This window comes from Sarcophilus harrisii, chromosome 2 (genome assembly GCF_902635505.1).
Source record: "Sarcophilus harrisii chromosome 2, mSarHar1.11, whole genome shotgun sequence".
Taxonomy (NCBI): Eukaryota; Metazoa; Chordata; class Mammalia; order Dasyuromorphia; family Dasyuridae; genus Sarcophilus; species Sarcophilus harrisii.
Window position 1 is genome coordinate 484,583,849 of NC_045427.1, and position 20,778 is coordinate 484,604,626.

A 20,778-nucleotide genomic window follows, 5' to 3' on the forward strand; every position below is an offset into this window, starting at 1 on the left:
GAGATCTTTCACATTTGGGGAACAGCAAGAATGGGTTGGATGTGTTTGGGAGACATTTAAATCAACCCAGTTAACTCATATTGGAGGTCACTTATAAGAGGGCCATGAGAAAAAATAATCAAACCAAGGCATTGAAGTTAGCTCTGAGAATAATTTGAATGAAGTTTCCATAATCAATTTAGGGGCCATATTTAATTACTTGTCCTTGAAAAATACTCATTCTGCTACTACCCTTTGATGTCAGATATGTTAAAGGAATGTAAAACATCTAACACTTAAGTGTTTCAAAGAACATGTCTTTATGCACTTATTGTTTTGTGTTAAGGCTGGTTGAATGCTGTGTTGGTATTTGACACCTATTATTTTATGTAACTAAGGACCAGCTAACCATGTGGTTTTTCCTTTTCAAGATAAAGGAGGAGGCCAAGTTGTTAATAGTACTTACTGTTCATTTAAAAATCATAGTAGCCAACTTAGGATAAGTAATTTTAGTTGGCCCTTGGATAATATAAGTACATGATTTTTTTTTTTTAAATATTCTTTTGGGTGCATTTGAGCTTAACATCATAGACATGGGATAGGGAGGGTGTTAGCATTTCCTTCTCATAGATTGAATCTAAGAGATGTGACAAACAGGGACAGTTAAAATATCTGATTCAATTAACTATATGATAATTGTATACAATTATCTGTCTCCACAACTCTGCTAGAAGGATAGTATCTTTTACTTTATGTTCTCTTAGCTCTTCAGTTGTTTTTTAGTTATGTCAGAATTTAAAGAAGTACTCAGTTTGTCATAAAAAAATAAAAGCAATATTGAAGGTATTCATTTATCTCTAATTTTAATATGAATCCCTTGATTCATACTAAATGATATTGTATATATTAATGTGATGTAGCAATTATCTAGTTTTTAAAAATCTCTTTTTTTTCCCCCCTTCAGGTTGGTTCAAAAAAGGAGGTTGCTGAATGTAAGGAGAAATTTGCCACCTCTAAAGACCCCACAGTCAGTCAAAGCTTCATGCTAGATAGGGTATTCAATCCTGAAGGAAAATCTTTGCCACCAATGAGAGGATTCAAGTATACCAGCTGGTCTCCAATGGGCTGTGATGCTAATGGGAGATGTCTGTTGTCAGCATTAACCATGGACAATCGATTGACCATTCAGGCTAACCTCAACAGACTGCAGTGGGTACAGCTGGTTGATCTAACTGAGATCTATGGAGAGCGCCTTTACGAAACCAGCTATAAGCTAACCAAAAATGAAGCCCCTGAAGGAGATCTTGGGGACTTTGCTGAGTTTCAGAGGAGACACAGCATGCAGACTCCAGTACGGATGGAGTGGTCAGGCATCTGCACCACCCAGCAGGTCAAAAACAATAATGAATGCCATGATGTCGGCAGTGTGCTCCTGGCAGTCCTTTTCGAAAATGGAAACATTGCAGTGTGGCAGTTTGAGCTCCCATTTATTGGCAAGGAATCTATCTCTTCATGTAACACCATTGAATCAGGGATTACCTCTCCTAGTGTTTTGTTTTGGTGGGAGTATGAACACAACAATCGAAAAATGAGCGGGCTCATTGTGGGGAGTGCATTTGGGCCTGTTAAAATTCTTCCCGTTAACCTCAAAGCAGTTAAAGGCTACTTCACATTAAGACAACCTGTTATTCTTTGGAAAGAAATGGACCAGTTGCCAGTACACAGCATTAAATGTATTCCTCTTTATCATCCATACCAAAAATGTAGTTGTAGTTTAGTGGTGGCTGCTAGGGGATCCTATGTGTTTTGGTGTCTTCTTCTGATATCCAAAGCAGGTTTGAATGTCCATAATTCCCATGTCACAGGACTTCACACACTACCCATTGTTTCCATGACTGCAGACAAACAAAATGGCACAGTATATACTTGTTCAAGTGATGGAAAGGTGAGGCAACTGATTCCCATTTTTACAGATGTTGCATTAAAGTTTGAGCACCAACTGATAAAACTATCAGAAGTATTTGGCTCAGTGAGGACTCATGGGATAGCAGTAAGCCCTTGTGGTGCATACCTGGCAGTCATTACAACTGAAGGCATGATCAATGGTCTCCACCCTGTGAACAAAAACTACCAGGTTCAGTTTGTCACTCTCAAAACATTTGAAGAGGCAGCAGCTCAACTCCTAGAGTCTTCAGTTCAAAATCTCTTTAAGCAGGTAGACTTATTAGACCTGGTACGCTGGAAAATTTTGAAAGATAAACATATTCCTCAGTTTTTACAAGAAGCTTTGGATAGAAAGATGGAAGGTTCTGGGTCTACTTACTTTTGGCGTTTTAAACTTTTCCTCTTGCGGATTTTATATCAGTCAATGCAGAAAACCCCTTCAGAGGTCTTATGGAAGCCTACCCATGAAGACAACAAAATCTTAATAACTGACTCTCTTGTGCTGGGCCATACTGATGAGGAGCAACAAGAAGAAGGAACATCTTTTAAACAAATGAGCAAAGCAGGTGGTCATGAGAAGAACAAAGAAAGAGATGTTGAAGATCTAGCTGACAGCTCATCCATCCAATCTGGAGATGCAAGTCGTGAGCCAATGGAAGAGAAACTCCTAGAAATCCAAGGAAGAATTGAAGCTGTTGAAATGCACTTAAGTAGGGAACATATGAAGAGGGTATTGGGGGAAGTATACCTGCACACATGGATCACGGAGAACACTGGCATTCCCACCAAAGGACTCTGTGACTATTTAATGTCTGATGAAGGTTATGATGACAGAACAGCTCGGGTAGGTGATAACTAATGACAGCAGTGACATTGGGTGAAAGGTCTACATTTCCCTGCATGAGAAAGATATAGCCATAATGGGATTTTTAAAACATACTTTTTGTTTTAGTATTTCATAAAACAGTCTTTTAAGTTATTACCTTTGTAGTAGAAAAATGAATGAATGAGACTGGATGCATGTAAGGTGGATTCTTGAAACAAGGATTCTAGTGTCAGTATAAGGCTTTTCTAATGAGTAGAAGGAAGCTGCATTTAGTATATCCATTTAGTATGTGTTGTGGGGTGATTCTAACAAAGAGGATGAAAAACATTATTGCACCCCTGCCTTTCTTTTCCCTTCTCACCTCCAAATGTTAGTTGCTATATTTTAGTTATTTTTTCTTCTTTTTAATAGATTCCGAAATAGAGCTTTTCCTAATTTAAAAAAACAGGAGCATGCAAGTGTTATTTGTATTATTTTTTTAAAAAATATACTACTAATAATAACTAGAATTTATGTGGCAGTCAAAGTCATTTAACGCTATTTACCTTAGTTTTCTCACCTGTAAAATGAGCTGGAGAAGGAAATGGTAAACCATTCCAGTATTTCTGCCAAGAAAACCCCAAAAAGAGTCACAAAGAATTGGATAACAAAACCTTAGTAAAATACTTTTCTACCCTAGAACTTAAGATATTTTTAATAGACTAATTTATTACCCTCTTTTGAATGAAATTTGGTGTGCTGGCACTATGTTCATCTTAATGTGGTATAACTCTGGACTAAAGAGGTAAGAGATCTCACACTGTCAACTAATTTAATTTTTGAAATCTCTTTACTGTTAACCTCCCTTAATCTCAACCTACTGTTCTCTAAAATGGAAGTATTGACACCTGTTATATCTATGTTACAGAGATGTTATATGAATTAAATGAGATAATACATGCAAAAGCACTTTGAAAAAGTTACTAGTGGTATAAAAGTTCAAGGTGATATTGTTTGCCAAGATTTTGAGAAATTTGCAATTTTTTTTTAATATGAATTAGGCAGCTACCACAAAGCCATTACAAAAAAATGAGAAGTTTCTGCTAAACTTCGCATCTTGCATCTTTTTTTGTTCACAGATTTTAAAGTATAAAAGGGTAGTTAGTAGTAATATTTTAAAAACCCAAATATGTATAAATATCGTAAAAGTTCTTGTATTTCTGATGATTTTGGTCCGATGCTGCTGCTAAAAAGGACCAATAAAACACTGCATGTCACCAAGAATATTTCAAAACAAAACAGAAATTCCTGTAACCCTTCATTTCTCTTTGTCTCAGGAGCCTTTTCCATGAAATGAAAAGGTTGAATTAGGCTTCTGAGGCCCTTTCCAGCTCTAATTCCTATTCTCCAAACTTTAAGCTGCCCTTATATTAAAACTCTAGTAGAATTCATGCTGTTCTGGTTGCTATACTTTAAGAAGACTAGAGAGTGCTAGGGAGGAGGGTGTGGACTTTACTGTGAGGATAAATTAGAAGGAGGAGGAGGATTCTTCACACCAAAAGGAAATGTAATTGAAATTTGTAACATTATGAACAGGATGGGGATAAAAGTGAAATCAGATTTTTTTAATCAAGTCTCTAAACAATAAGACAAAACCAACTCTGTGAAATAGGTTTAGGACAAATGAAAATTTCATTTCATGGAGTGAATAAAACTTAATGGAACTCATTATTTGAATAAGTAGTAGAGGTTAAAAAGTATATGTGTGTGTGTGGGTGTGGGTGTGGGTGTGTGTATGGGTGTGTGTATGTAAATGGATTCACAAGCATTCATAGTTGACAATAAGTTATAAATATATATATATATATAATTATCAATTTAGAGATATATCTATTTAGAGATTGTGTGTGTGTGTGTGTGTGTGTGTGTGTGTATGTATGTATGTATGTATGTATCAGGGAGGACAGTTTAGTCCTAGAGATCATCTATTAGGTCTTTTTTTTTTTAACCAGCAAAATCCTAATCTATAATGTACTATTGATCTGACCCAGGGTGGCATGTTTTATTTGTATGTTCTGCTAAGTTTTTGTTTGTTTGTTTGTTTTTCTGAGACAATGGGATTAATGATTTGCCCAGGGTCACACAGCTAGGAAGTATTAAGTGGCTGAGGCCAGATTTGAACTTAGGTCCTCCTGATTTCAGGGCTAGTGTTCTATCCACTATGCCACCTTGTTGCCCCTGCTAAGTTATTTTTTTTTAAGCTCTTCATTTTCAAAACATGTGCATAGATATTTTTCAACATTCACCCTTGCAAAATCCTGCAAAAAAATTTTTTCTCCCTCTCACCCCCCCCCCCCCATCTTCTCTCCTATATGGCAAGTCATCTAATATATGTTAAACATGTGCAATTCTTCTATACATATTTCCATAGTTATCACTCTGCTAAGTTATTTCAAGATAGTTAAATAAATAACTATTTTTAGACTCCTAGTTGTTTAAACAAAACTGACATCCAACTAGATTTTTCTAGGTTCTTAGTCATAGGCATTTAGCTAATTTTATAAAGGAGATGATAGTTTGACCTATACTTCCTACAAGTGACATTTTGTGCATAGAAGGGATAATCTTCCTCATACAGCCTCAAATAATTTAATGGTTGCATTACATTTTTTGCAACCTGTAAAAAAACTTTAGGTTCCCATTTCAAAAATATTTGAAAAGGAGGATGATAATATATATTTGCTTTTAAGGAACAGTTTTTGTCTTGGTGAATTAGTCTGTGCTATTAATACACTATGTATGAATGACTGCTATTTCATTCAATATTTCTTTCAGTTTAAGTACGGTCAGTGATATAACTTCCTCCTTCTTAGGTACTGTGGTAAGCTAATAGAGAATTATAAATCTATCTATCTCTTTTATCACATATTTTAAGTTTCTTTTTTTTAAAAAAAAAAATTGAATGTCATTTAAGGGGATCTTTTCCTTCTGAGTCATTTCCTTTTCCATAATGCTATATTCACCTCTAACCATTGCTTCTACTGTGTCTTCTTAGGTACTCATTGGGCACATCTCAAAGAAGATGAACAAACAAACTTTCCCTGAACACTGCAGTTTATGTAAAGAAATTTTGCCATTCACAGATCGTAAGCAGGCAGTTTGTTCTAATGGGCACATTTGGCTCCGGTAAGTGGCTTTATTGATTGATTGTTCGTTCCCCTTATAGACTAGCTATTGCAAACAACTGCTACTAATATGTTCAAGTATTACTCACTAACAGAGTCTTTTGTTCATAGGTTTATATGGGGGAATCTTGATAATTTTGGTAGGACCTGCATTGACTCCTTTTCATCTACAGGTTAAGGAAGGAACAGTTTAAAATAAATAAATTTTCAATCTCAGATGAAGTTTTCTATTATTTATTTGAGTAGGATTATTTTTGTTTGTAATTAATTTGCTCTAAATGACTTTGTCTTACCAATTTTTTAGAAATTATAGAAAATTAAACTTTTTGTGAATTTCACATTTTAAACAGATTGACTTTTTTTTTTTACAAAGCCAGTTGATTTTCTAATGAGAAAAGGGTAATAACAAAATGTAATTTCTAAATATGAGTGCTAGGTACTTACTAGGTATTTTACTGTAATTTTTTTCTCCCTCTGTGGCTTTTCTCAATAATGAGATGAGTCAGGCCAGTTTCAATGATCTTGTGATGATGAGAGCCATCTACACCCAGAGAGGACTGTGGGAACTGAGTGTGGACCACAACATAGAATTTTCACATCTTTTGTTGTTGTTGGCTTGAATTTTATTTTCTTCCTCATTTCTTTTTTCCTTTTTGATCTGATTTTTCTTGTGCAGCAAGATAGTTGTATAAATATGTATTCCTATAAGGGATTTACATATATTTTTACCATGTTTAAAATATATTGGATTACTTGTCAAATAGGGGAGGGAATGTGAGAAGGAGAGGGAAAATTGGAACACAAGGTTTTGCAAGGGTCAATGTTGAAAAATTATTCTTGTATATGTTTTGAAAATAAGAAGCTTCAATAATTTTTTTTCTCTCACCAGTCTTTTATTCAATATTGGAACAGTTTCCTTCCTTATTTTCTAGGAAATATTTTCTGAATGATCTGAAATGATCTGTTATGTTGTACCATCCCATCACATCTCACCTTTCTTCACTTAGAATCAATGGATCTTCTGTATCTATTTTATGTCTTTTATGTGTTCTTCATTATTTAAATTTATCTATAGTGTACTTTCTGCCTTTCCCCCTCTTCTTTTTTTCCTTCCTCTCCCTGCAACTAGTTTGTAAACTTCTTCGGATAGAGATGTTAATTAATGAATCACAACTTCAATAATGTCTAGCACATGCATCTTGTGTGCTCTATAAATTTTTTTAACATCAACTGAAGGATTTCATGGTCCTGCCATCTGTAAGGCAGATTTTGAATTCTTTCCAGACCAGGCAATGAATGATACTTTAAATTAACAGACAAATTGGAAGTTGCTGTCTTTTTTTGTATCATTTTTTTTTATTACTGTTGCCTGAGCATAATCCTCATAAGCTTTTGTCTCATTAATGTTATCCCCTATATGTAACAGCCTTTTCTTTGGTATATATACCAATCAGATGGGGTCACAGTGAGTATGATTTTTATGATATGAATGACTGTGTGCTGCTTTGAGCTTTTGACTATTTTTGTTCTTTCATATCTTTTAATAATAATTAACTGCCCATGGTGAACCTCCAACCAAATACCATATTTCTCTGAGTTTATTGGTTTGAATCTAAGCAAACTTTTTCCTCTGATGATACAGTGTCTTCTTTCAGGTGCTTTTTAACTTACCAGTCTTGCCAGAGTTTGATATACAGAAGGTGTTTGCTTCATGACAGCATTGCACGACATCCAACTTCACGAGGTGAGTGAGTGTTTTCCCTAGCTTGGAAGCTAGGGATTAAGAATGCTGGCAAAATTCCCAGTTATGAGTATAACAACTCAGGTCAAGCTCAGAATCATTTTCTGTTATGCAGACAGATAATGAAAGCAGGGGCAATATTCTGCTCTTTATGGTGTTATTGTTTAGCCACAGCTCTAATTAGAAAGTGGTAATTGGTGAATGCCATGTCTAAGCATATGTTACATTTACTATGTGACTCAAGTATCTCTGTGGTTTGGTTTGGTAAGTGCTGCTATGTTTATAGATAATGGACTCACTCTAAAATGTAACAGGGTTAGGACTTGGTTTGTGTGTGCAAACTATTATATTTCATTGATTAAATAAGAAAAGTTCAAATAGTCTTAATAATGTTGTTTCTTGGATACAAAGATGATACTACCACTTTTCAGTGGGATAGTTATTTTGAATTGCTTTTCCAGAAATTAAGAATCTGTGCTGATCCATCCCTAATTCTTTTTTCTTTCTTCTCTTCCTTGATCTAATGTTCCGTTATGTCTAGTTGCCCCCATTTATGTGGGAAGATATTTTAAGATAAGGCTTCTAGTTTTTTTAAATATATACATATATTAAAAAAAATTTTACAAAAATTTATTATTTCTTCCTTTGTTTCTCCCATTGGAACAATTTTTTGGAAAAATGGAATAAAACTCATAACTAAGATGCATAGTCTGGGAAAAGAAGTTCCCATATTGAGGATATAGAAAAATTTGCTTCATTTTCATTTTAAGCTTATCACTGCTCTATCAGGAGATGACCATTCTTCAATACTCCTGGTTTATCATATCATTGACTAGAATTCTAAATTTTTCAAAGTTATTTTTCTCTATATTAATGTTTTCTAGTCCATTCATTTCACTTTGCAACCCTTCATAAAAGTATTCCTAGTTTCCTTTGAAATTGTCCATTTCATTGTTCTTTATGGCATAGTAATATTCTGCTACATTTGTTGCCATAATTTGTTTAGCTATTCCCCAATGGATAGATATCTAGTTTCTATTTTTGGCTATTACCAAAAGAGCTGTTATAGATACATATTTTTAACTTAATTCCTTTTCCTCTTTGATTTCTTTGCTTTGATATTTTACTAACTTTTGGGGAATAGTTCTAAATTGCTTTCTAAAATGACTGGACCAGTTCACAGCTTTACCAACAGTGTACCTGTTTTTTTTCACAGTTCCTTAACACTTCACATTTTCTTCTTTTTTTTTTTTAATTTTGTTATCTTTACCAGTTCGAAGGCTGTGAAGTAGGACTTGAGAATTGCTTTAATTTGTATTTCTCTAATTATTGGTAATTTGGAACATTTTTTTTGTGGTCATTGATAACATGTATTACTTTCTTTGAAAATTGCCTATTTTTTGACCATTTATCAATTGGAAAATAACTGTTAGTCTTATAAATTTAAATCAGTTTCCCATATGTGTGTATATATATATATTAGTTTACTTGCAGTATTTTTATTTTTCCTTAACACAATAAAATGTTGGGCACTACATTTCTCAACTCTTAAAATTACTTAAAAATTTTGGTATTCTACTGTTATCTGAGAACATTAAGACAACTACAGAAATCTTACGTAATTTAATTTAATGCACAAATTTGCAGTTTGTGAATGCAGACTTTTTAGCAGCTCAAGGCTGAGTAACTTAACCCCATAACATTGGAGGAAAATAGTGGGTTTGGGGGAAAAACTTAGCTCTTAAAGTTTGGTTTCAGTTTGTATTCCTGCTAGGATGGTGTCAAGATCTAACTTAATAAAACAGCCTTAGGAGAGAAATTCTTTAAGTCAGCTCTTTTAGAGGATGAAAATCTGACTTTTAGATGGATCTGATTCTTTATAAACTAAACTATTGTCAACCAGCCAAATACTATTATGAGTTCAATTCTCTACAAAAGTTAACTCTTAGCCTTATCTGTTGAAATGAAGTGACCTGTATTAGGATTTAAATCAAAGATATGTTTAAGGTATGCTAAAAAGTACACCAAGAGAACAACTATTAACTTGAGTAGATCAAATCAGTAACAGTTAATCTAAAAAGTACTGATATTTGTTTAATATCAGCTACAAACTCCCTTAAGAACAAGTTTCTTTTCAAAAAAATTTTATTCTAATTTCATAACATGAGATACATATATTTGCCAAGGCAAATTATACTTTGTGAATACTCAAACAGCACTTGCTATGGACCTGCGAGTGATTCTTTTGGAAACATTTGTGATGGACAGTGAATGGTCCAGATTCATCATATTCTTGCTTGCTGATCCACCTCTGCTGGAAGGTGGGAGAGAAAGGCCTGAGTAGAGCCACCAATTCAGATGGAATACAGAGGGGCAATGATCTTCATTTTCATTATGCTGTGTGGCAGCGCTGTGCTTTCTGCATTGTTAACAATATGAGAATACATAGTAGTACCATCATACAGTACTGTGATGCCATATAGATCCTTTTGAATGTCAAGATCATACTTAATGATAAAATTGAAAGTATTCTTATGAATGCCATGGAATTCCATATCTGGTAGGGATGGCCAGAAGAGAGTCCACTGGTCACTTGGCCTCAGGAAGCTCATAGCTCTTCTCTAGGGAAGAGAAGGAAGTACCAGTGGGCATCTCCTTCTCAAAGGCCAGGCCAACATAGTACAACTTCTCCTTGGTGTTATGAATAATTTCCTTTTCGTCTATGGTAATGGACCCTTTTTGTGTCAGTATCTCATGAGGTAGTCTGTCAGGTCATGGTCAGCCGAGTTTAAATAAAGCATGGAATGGGAAAGGGCAAAACCCTTACAGAGGAGCACACTGTGGATAACACCATCAGTAGAGTCCCTAATAATGGCAGTGGTACAACGAGAGCCTTACAGAGATAGCATTTCCTGAATAGCAACACACAAAATAGCAACACACATGGCTGTGATATTGAAGTCTCAAACATAATTTGTTATTTTCTCTCTGTTGGTCTTGGGGGTTTAAAGGTGTTCCTCAAAGGTTACAAGAAGTCATTGTGGAAAGTATGGTGCCAGATTTTCTCCATGTGATCCTATTTGGTGACAGTGCCATGCTCGATGAGATATTTCAGAATTAGTCCTTCTGTATACCCTTCCCATCATAACATCCTGATGTCTTGGCCATCTAATACTGGAGCAGAACACAGCCTGGAGAACATCAGCCCCAGCAAAGCTAGTTTTGCACATGTCAGAGCCATGGTCAATAATGAGCATCAATTTCCTCTTCTGTTTTTGTTTAATCTGAGGCTGCACGTTGTCCTAATTAGAGAAATTAGAGCTGGGAGTGGGAGGAGTGGGAAAAAGAGGAAGACAAAAAAAGAGGAGGGAAATATCCAGAGGAGCCTACAGAGTGCTGCTGGCAGCCACTGAGTGAATGTTACCTATATATTTTGGAATTGATACATTTGTCAGATACATTTGACATAAAGATACAAAATACATTTATTGCTACAAATGTTTTTCCCAAGTTAGCTGTTTGCTTTCTAATTTTAATTGCATTGAAATTCTTTATGTAAAAACTTTGTCATTTTATGAGACTAAAATGGTCTATGTTTACTGTTCAGTGACCTTCTTTATTGCTTATTTAGTCCTGAACTCTTCCCTTATCTATAGATCTGAAAGGTAATTCTTTTTCTACTCTTCTAAATTGGTGAGGATGTCGTGTATGTGTATGTCTAAATCATTTATACATTTAAGATTTTTCTTGATAAATGGAGTGAGATACAATATATCCATGCTTTTTTTGTCCAATTGGTGTTGGCATACAAAGGGCAACTAATTGGCACAGTAGATAGAACATTGAGCTTGGAATCAAGATTCATTTTATGAGTTCGAATTGGGCCGTAAGACACTTACTAACCATGTAACCCTTGGCAAGTCATTTAATCTCAGTTTTTTTATCTTTAAAATGAGCTGGAGAAGGAAATGGCAAACTACTCCAATACCTTTGCTAAGAAAACCCCAAATGGGGTCACAAGAACAGACATGACTGAAACGACTCAACAACAGTATTAGCATACATTTTGTATTCACAGAACAAAGATGATATCAGACATAAGATACTTACCTATGTTCATAGTTTCAACAGCTGTCTACTGTTGTACCCAACTTCTGCAGTAACCTTTAGCAAAAGTAGTACAAATCATTATGACCACCTTCTCTGATTTGAGTTAAACTGATCTAAATTTTATCTCTAAAAAAAAAAATAGAACTGTGGTGCTGAGTAATTTTTTTAAACATTGACTACAATAAAAAAATTCATAGCCTCTTTGAGCATAATTGTAGAGATAGAAGAACCGAACAAAAAAGTACTATTTTAATTTATTTAGAGCCACTTATAAAAGTGTCTATAAAATCTTTCAGTTGGGAATCGATTCTGGATTAAAAGATTAGAGAAGAGCAGTGGTTTGTCTGAGGTCACATAAATGATTATTAATTCTTTTTTTTCCCTTTTCTCTGGTATCGTGATTTATAAAATCCACATTTGATACCCCTTGTTTTCCTTTTCACAGATCCTGACTGGATAAAGAAGTTGTTGCAAGGCCCTTGCCCATTCTGTGACTCCCCTGTTTTCTAAATGACAGTCATGGGAAGATGAAGAAGGCAATTGTTTTTGCTTATAGAAAACTTCCTTTGCCTGGAAGAAAAAAAAAAACACAGGAGTAAACTTTGCCTATATAAGAGAAGAAATACTGTCCTTATTCCTATAAATAGGACATTGGAAACTCATATCCTAGAGGCTCAGTTCCTTCTTGTCTTGAGAGGAAGAAGTACATTTTTTTTTACATTTCTGGATAATGAGGATTTGCTGAAGTATTTTTGAGGTGACTGCAAGTCCCTCCCTAATGAGCACCCTTATTTGGCATGCATCTTTTAAAGGATATCAACCTGGAAAATAACTGTCTCCCTAACATTTCTGGAAGCCAGGTGGCTTTTTCTGACCAGCTTGGGAAAGCACCTCTTTTAGGCCAAGTCAGACTGGTCTCTTTCTTCTTTGGCTGGAGTAGTCGTCTGGACCTGGAGAGAGCTTTTGTCTGCTTATGTTGCTTTCCTAGCACCTAGAATACCGTTAAATGTTGAAGTATCCTAAACTCTGTACAGTTTTACTTTTTCTTAACAAGCGGCCTACATGCCTGCTGTAGCCCTTCAGAGGAAACAGAAACCAGTCTTTTAGTTCTTGTTTTCTCTCAAAAATGAACAAAACACCATCCTTTGTCTTTCTGTGATAATACTATATTGAGACCAAAAAACTAAAAAATTGGTTTTGCTGTGCCAAATGAGGATCAATTGAATGGGGCTGTTATTGGTTAATACTTATATATATATAAGATTTTTCCATTAGCTATTCCTTCCATATAATCTGATCACAATAACCAATTCTTAAAAATATATCAGGATTCCAAGTGTTCAGGATTTTCTCTTTCATCCCTCTTTGATTTTGAAGTAAATCTATTTAATTGCTTATATATTAGGCTCTTTGTTTTCTTTTGAAAGAAAGGAAAGAAAACCACTATTGTATTTACATTATTTTTAGTATTTTTAATTGTGTGCATTTTTTTTTTTTTTAGCAAACTTTTAGAATCCAAGGGAGGGGTGTAATAAAGACGATCATAGAGAATTCCTCAAAAAGACAAGGCAGCTAAGAAATAGAAACCCCTGTCTGGATCACACTGATGCCAAGTGTATATTCAGTCTAATTGAACAGAGCCAGGTAACTTGTATCAGATGCAAAATTCCTATATCCTTCTAACATAAACCAGGGTAGCAAAATAATATTTGCCCTTTTTAAAACTAGAAATAGGCATTCTGGAATTGTAATAGGCTTGGATATGTGAATTGAATCATTGGCTCTGGACTTAGTCCATAATTCAGTTATCTTGTAGTGGCTCTTATTTGTATGCAGAGATGGGGGAACAGTAAACATTTCTTCAGTCATATGCTATTGGCCATATTGTACCTGTTTCCATCGTAAATCCCATTTTTTTTCCTTCTTCCAGTTTGATCCATGGTAGACTATCTAATTTTAGTAATTAGATTTACTTCGGCAATATTATTTTTAGCCATAAAGCACTATAGACTAATGTTCTGCATCCATCTTGGCTAATTTGTGTCAAAGAACAGAGAACTTGAGGCATCCAAGGCGCTATCCAAAGGCAAAAAGATCCCCATGATATCCTTCTACCCAGCAAACTAGATTTTAATTCCTGGCCTTGATCTCTTGCTCCCTGAACTCTTCTCCTTGTCTCTGTCATTTTGGGAGCAGTCCTAAGAATATTGCTGTTAGTATCCCAAACAATGTGGTGATTCATAGGAAAAAAAACTGGATAGCAGCATGGTTCTTTACAAAAAAAAAAAAGTTAAAACTTGGATAACTATAAGCTACAGTATTTTTTTTTTTCACTTGGCCACCATTAGAATCATGTTAATAAGGGAATTAAGACAGACCATAGCCAGAAATCCTTCCAGTCTTGTTTGAAGCAAACTGTCCTTAACAGTCCTTAACTACATTAAGTGCCATTTAAAATTTTGACATTTAATTTTTATTTGTCTGTTATTGTCATTGTATTTAATGAATTATAGGGGGGAGTTGTTTGTTTTTGAGTACAAGAAATCATTTGAAAGAGGGTCTCAAGTTCTTTTGTGTGTCTTTTTAGGAAGCTATTTTGGAAGCTTTCTTCCAGGTTGGACATACCTCAAACAAACTAACATATGTGACTAGTTTATAGCATTCTCCATTCACCTTCTGGGAGCCTTCTCTAATGAAAATCTTGCCTCATTTGGGAAGCTTTTCTCAAGAGAATGTTGAGATGTGGAGAGTAAAGAGAAAAGTTTGAGTAGATAGGCTACCTTTGCTTAGCATCCTAACGATTCCATGTTCTCTTCCGAAAATCAGCTTATTCCCACAGTACTACTAAAGGACAAACTTTCATTACTATCACATCTTTGTGGTTGTTTTCAAATTCTTAAATCAGTGAAACCTTTGAAAATGAATGTCTAGGAAACCCCAATATTGACCTGCGATATTGATCACATATGTCAAATTGTTTACAGAGAATGTGAGAAGTTTACAAAATCCTAATTCATAAAACAGCTGTTCTTTGTGCTTGTGTTAGAATCTGGCTCAAATATGACTGTATAATAACTGTATTTCAGCATTGAAGGTACTGGAGGTGATAACTGCTGCATTGCATTTAAAGTGCACTAGCAAAGATGACACAAAACTAGACCTTTCAGTTGAAACACTGTTGCATTTTGGGAGTCTGATATCCACGTATGTATCACATTTTCTCTGCCTGGGGTTAATTTGTCCCTATTATCCTAGATAAGTAATTGATAGCTTGTTATGCTTGATATTCATTCTGAAATCCTCATGTGTCCACCACTCAGACTTCAAGTAAGCTCTACCTAGTATTATATCTGCCAAAACTACCAATTATTTTTCATTGTCAGAAGTTATTAGAACCATTGACGATGCTAGTGGTTGAATGTGACATTTTCTTCCTCTCCCCCTAAGTAGTTTATCAGAATGTTAATGTTGTAGCATGTGGGTTGAATATATTAGCAAACTTAACAGGTTAATTAGGTTAAAACAATGTAAAGGGATAATGATTAAATATTAAATTGTATTCTATCATAACTGTAATAGCCTCAGATAAGACTATAGGAAGGATGACACTAGTGCTTGTTAAGAAACCTAGACTGAAATGATGGATTTGTAGAATATCTGTTCAGATTGTAGCAGTTATACTATCTGTTGAATTGATGATTAATTCTTCTTCCCCTGAACTAGTAGCATTGATTGCTTTCCAAAGGGAGTGTGTCCATCTTGCCTCTGATCATTCCCTCCTACCCTTTTCTCCTTTCTTCCAAAGAAGAATTTCTAAATTTTTTGGTTTTTCAGTCAATGTAACACACAAATTCATAAAGTTAGCTAAACAGATTTTAAGGTTTTTTTTTTTAATATTACAAAAAGAATTTCAAAAACTAAATCACATAATTAAAACTCTCTCCCTCCTTCTAAAAATGATAGTTCAATTAGTCTTTTGGGCAGGGAGGAATCATTATTAATAACTTATACTCCATTTTTCTTAAAAATACAGTTGTTATTATGTTGTATATTATATGTATATTATGATGTGTATCCTTCCCTGAAGTATTTCTATTTTAATTATAGGACTGTACCTTCATCAAAAAGAATGAAATGTCAGGCTAATTGCAGGCATCAGGGCCAGACCAGGAAGGGAGCTCTTCCTGGTTTAGGTACAAATCATAAACTATAGATAGCTGCCTATGTGGCAGGACAGGTCAGTTTCTACCTGTAGCCAGTGTACTAAAATACTGTCTCTTCAAAGAATGATTTAAGCTTTAGGATGAGCCACTCCTTCTATAACAAAGGAGAAGCTAAAGATAGAGTGAAAATGTAAATATGCAGTTGTTTATTATAAATCTCTTAATAAAGATTTTGTGCAGTAATAGATGATCATGATGAAGAGTGACACCTGGGGGCAGATTTATAAAGAATTAAGTTGCCTTTGTTAGCAAAAAGAAGATTCATCTGAAGTGTAGGGTATTGGGGAAAAGTTAGTCAGAATAGGCAGAAACAGGATAAATAAAACTACAATGTTAAATCAAAAGGATGGGAGCCTTAAATGACCCCTTTTCTAACTAAAGCCAGAAAAAATATAGGACTAGAACATTTTAGTAAAACTAGAAGGACACCAGTTGAGTTGACAAGAAAGATCTTTCCCAACTCATTTGTCTTCAATCAGAAGCCAAACCTTGGGGTTAAATTGGGCTCTGAAACAAACATTGAGGTATAAAGGAAAGAGCTCTGGACTTGGAAGCAAGGACCTGCTTCTGTCCTTTGTGTAATCTTGAGTAGTTCATTTTACCTCTCTGGGCCTCTTATTTCTTCATCTGTAAAATGAGGGGATTGGATTAGATAGCTTCTAAATGCCACCATAACATAAACACCTGTGAAGACCTTAGAAATAATCTCCTTGCCAGAGTATTTGATAAATTGTAAAACTGGATCCTATCTTTGAATAGAAAATGCTTTTTTCTTCTCCATTACTTCATGACAGTAAAGAATTACTATCAAGTCCTAAAAGGGATATTTTCCATGGCATCACCTTAACTTTGCTCCTGTCCTAAAACTAACATTGTAGTGTCCCTTCTGCCCCCAAAAAGAGTCTGTTGCATTCTCTCCACCATGGATTCAGAGCATAGACTAAATAGACAACCAGTTTAAATTACTTTTTACAGCTAACTTGCTTTGAATTTTTAAAAGGAACTGGCACTTAAAAGTCTACTGTGTGACCTCCTTAAATCAGTATATATTTATCTTAGTGCCCTGCTTGCCTTGGTGAATATCTCAAGAATCTAATCATATCCCCTACAATATTACTAGATTAATAATTAGATATCTAATAACTGCTAAATGATAACAGAAACAATTAAATTCACTCACTATTAGGTAACAATCTCATGTTTAGAATATCAATATAGTTTAAACTTTCATGGAAGCAGAATTGACTTGTCATGAAGCTAAACAATATTTTTTAGGTCAATGTGAATTACTTCAAGGCTGATGACTTTACAATTTCCATCTACTTCCTTTTACCCTTTCCATGATTGTGCATTGTGAACGTCCTTAAAAAATATTTAAAGTGGGGCAGCTAGGTGGTGCAGTGAATAGAGCACCAGCTCTGAAGTCAGGAGGACCTGAGTTCAAATCTGGCCTCAGACACCAAACACTTCCTAGCTGTGTGACCCTAGACAAGTCACTTGACTCCAATTGCCTCAGCAATACATACATACATATATATACAATAGAGCTCTACTTTAGGATAGAGTTTAGAATTCTGCAGAACTAAAATGTCTATTTTGAGGAAGGACAAAAAAATTCTCAGGAGTATTATTAACTTTTCTAGGGAGAACAGATCCAAAGTCAACACTTTAGGCCCATTATGTCCCTCTGACAGCCATCTTTATCTTATCATAAATATTAATAACATTTATATAGTGCAAAGCACTTTAAATCATTTGGTTCTCATAATAGCCCTGTGACAAGTGGTATTATTACCCCCATTTTATAGATGAAGAAACAAGATTAGAGAACAAGATTAAACAAGATAAGAGTCACACAGAGCTCCTGAGGTGGGATTCAAAACCAGGTTTTCTTAACTCCTAGTCCAACTCTCTATTTGGCCATGCCTTAAATAATATGTTCTTGAAAAGTTTTGTTTCAGTTTAATTTTTATAAGTAAAAATTATTTTAAGTTCTATAGGGGGACTAGATATGTAAAGGAGCCCTGTGATTAAGCCTTTTAAATTATGAATATTATTATTTGCTTTCTCTTTTAAATTCAGATTTTTTTATCTTGGGTTTTCTTCAATTATTCAGGGATACTTTTGACATTTTAATCTAGAGGAAGGCCTCTTGATATTGGTGGTTCATTAGGATAGTTTTTGCTTCTCAGAAAAGAGACCTCCATTTGACTTTCTGACAGTGTAAAAAATAACAAGTATGAGCTTTCATTTCCAGGTTTTTGTGGGAACTTTCTGGAGGCTGAGTTTTCACAGGTTTATTTGCATAGAGTTGGAAGAAAAGAAAGATCTATCAGTTGCTTTATAAAATCACTCTCTTCCTGCACCCTCCCCCCCAATTCTTTATAAGTAGAGAATGTTCCTGTATGTTCACCTCCCAAGTTTGTCGTGAAAATAAAGGTCAAAACAATCAATTATATAAAGCTCTTAAAAATTGTGGACTATTATACTGATATAAAGTGTTATTTAATCATAATTTTAATGGTGGGAGAGAGATTCATAAAAAGTGAGGATGGACAGGAACCTTAGAGATTGTTTCAATCAGTGGCCCTTCATTTGAAAGAAAAGGAAACAGTTGACCAGATCCAAACAAATAAGGAAATAAGGAAATGATGGCTTGACCTATTGTCAAGTTTGTAAACTCAAAGCTATAACTAATTGGTTTGAAAATAAAATTTTGAGATTGGGTTTGAATTTTAAGTTGATTTTAAGATTCAGAATAGCTTATTTAATTCTGTTGGAATGCTACTACTGCAAACTTCTTAAAGGGAAAAAGTTCTAGAGTTTGGTTCTTGTCAGCAACTAAGTGTAGTTGGAACTGCAGTTTCACACTTTATCACCCTATGCAATTTGTAAAAGACAGACTAACTCTGTTTACCCCTGGAAGCAGGAAAAGGGCAAATTCATTAGTTAAGGGAAAGTGGGACAAGTAAATGTTTCTTATGTTGATTTACAAGGTGCTTATAAATAGTGCCAGAGAAAGAGTCGGCACACCCAAGATATCTTTGGTCATTATATTTTAGAGGCACTGGAAAGAGTTTAGTTTTGACATTGGAAACCTTGGGTTCAAATCCCAGCTCTTATACTGAGTTGGGTGACCTGGAGGAAGTATTTCCCGAACTCAATAAATCTATTCTTCCTCTGTAAAATGAGGAAATTGAACTAGATGGCCTCTAAGGTCCCTTCAAGCTTGAAATTCTATGTTCTCACAAACACCTTATTTGTAATCATGAAGAATATTCTAAGAATTGTTGCACTTGTCTGTTTGATCTATTTGTGCTTGACACAAATGTTCTTTCACGTGCAAGAAAGATAAATACCAAAATCCTTGAAGATTTATGACAGTTTAGAAAAACTAGACTGTATGTATATAGATATATAATGGATTTTTCATTTTTCATTTCAAAATCAACACCTGTATTAATCTTTAACCATGTGCTCAGCTTTGAATTGTACAAAGTATCTATGAATATTTTTACACTAATTTTCAAGTAATTGGAGATTTCTCAGACATCTTAAGATATGGAAAGAAAGTGTTCTTAAATCCTTACAGTTAGGTTTAAATAAATATTATTTTTCTGAATAATAGAACTTGGGGTGGGGGGAGATGGGAGGAAGGAGGTTGACACTTCCTAAACTTTATTATTGTAAAAAAAAAAAATCCTTTATTAAAAACAGTATCACCACCTAATGTTGGGAATATCCTTTATCCAGAAAAAAATTTGTATGTGTATTTGTAAAAAATGTGTATTACTAGATTGTAAGCTCCTTGAGGGCAGAGAACATCATTTTTTTTTAAACCCCCAAGCACTTAACAAAGTGCCTTGCACATAGTAGAGTTTATTAAATAATTTGTTGAATAAATGAATTAATGAGTCTTTGTCACCTTCAAGGTGAAGCATAATTCAATTTTTTTTTCAGTGCTTTCAACACTACAATTAATGACTGGAAGAGGACTAAGGAACCTCACATTTCAAATGGCTGAGCCAGACATTTGTGATTTACAACCACAATGACATTTGACCAAGATGTGAATTTGGCCATATTTATTACTGGAAAGAGTCACTTGACACATCAGTGTCCTGAAAGGATTGGAGTCAGGAAGATTGTGGAGGGAATAACTACGTAAGGCTCTATATTTGTTGTTTTCCTTAAACAGCAGGCCCCATTAATTAGAGAATCAGAACTTAAATCCTTGTTTCTTACAACCCAAGCAAAGGATAATAGAACTTTAATTTCTTATGCCTAAAATGTCCAGGCATTTCTTTGCCTGGCTGATTGTAGTAGGGCCAGTCAGTTTACTTATTTTTCTGTCTTGGTTTTACTTCCATTTCCTATATGATTCTGGTATTGGAGTCAAAGTTGCTGTGAATATTTGGTGCTGTACATAATAGCATTTTTGTAAACGTGATGCAATATCTCATGTTGTGTTTTGTATACGGAGCCAGTAGTATTATTATCCTGCCCTCTTTTTTTATTCAAATAAATAACCAACCAAATTCTTTGTATTTTGTTTGTGTGTGTTTTATGGGCTTCCTGTGCCTTCAGCTAATGCTTTTATTCTAAACCCTCAGTGTGATGGAAGGGGCTAAACAATCACCATGAGTATTATAGCCATATCTAAAACATGGGTAGGGGAAAAGAAAAGGAAACAAAAAAGGCCGATAAAGAATGTAAATAATAGAAGGGGGTCCCCATCAACTTCCTTAGTTCAGCTTAACCTCATCATTGTCCTGGATGGCCTACCCCAGA

At 34.7% G+C, this 20,778-nt stretch overlaps 1 protein-coding gene across 1 annotated transcript in view; it reads left to right on the forward strand.

Moving 5' to 3' along the window:
- Window positions 1-20,530, forward strand: part of GTF3C4 (general transcription factor IIIC subunit 4) — a 39,669-nt gene extending 19,139 nt beyond the window's left edge. The window contains exons 2-6 of the mRNA XM_031954882.1: window positions 944-2,767; window positions 5,784-5,914; window positions 7,569-7,657; window positions 12,210-14,968; window positions 19,948-20,530. Coding sequence (XP_031810742.1) covers window positions 944-2,767; window positions 5,784-5,914; window positions 7,569-7,657; window positions 12,210-12,274 — 2,109 coding nt within the window. The 3' untranslated portion in view covers window positions 12,275-14,968; window positions 19,948-20,530. The remainder of the gene's footprint in view (window positions 1-943; window positions 2,768-5,783; window positions 5,915-7,568; window positions 7,658-12,209; window positions 14,969-19,947) is intronic.
- The last annotated feature ends 248 nt before the right edge of the window (window positions 20,531-20,778 follow it).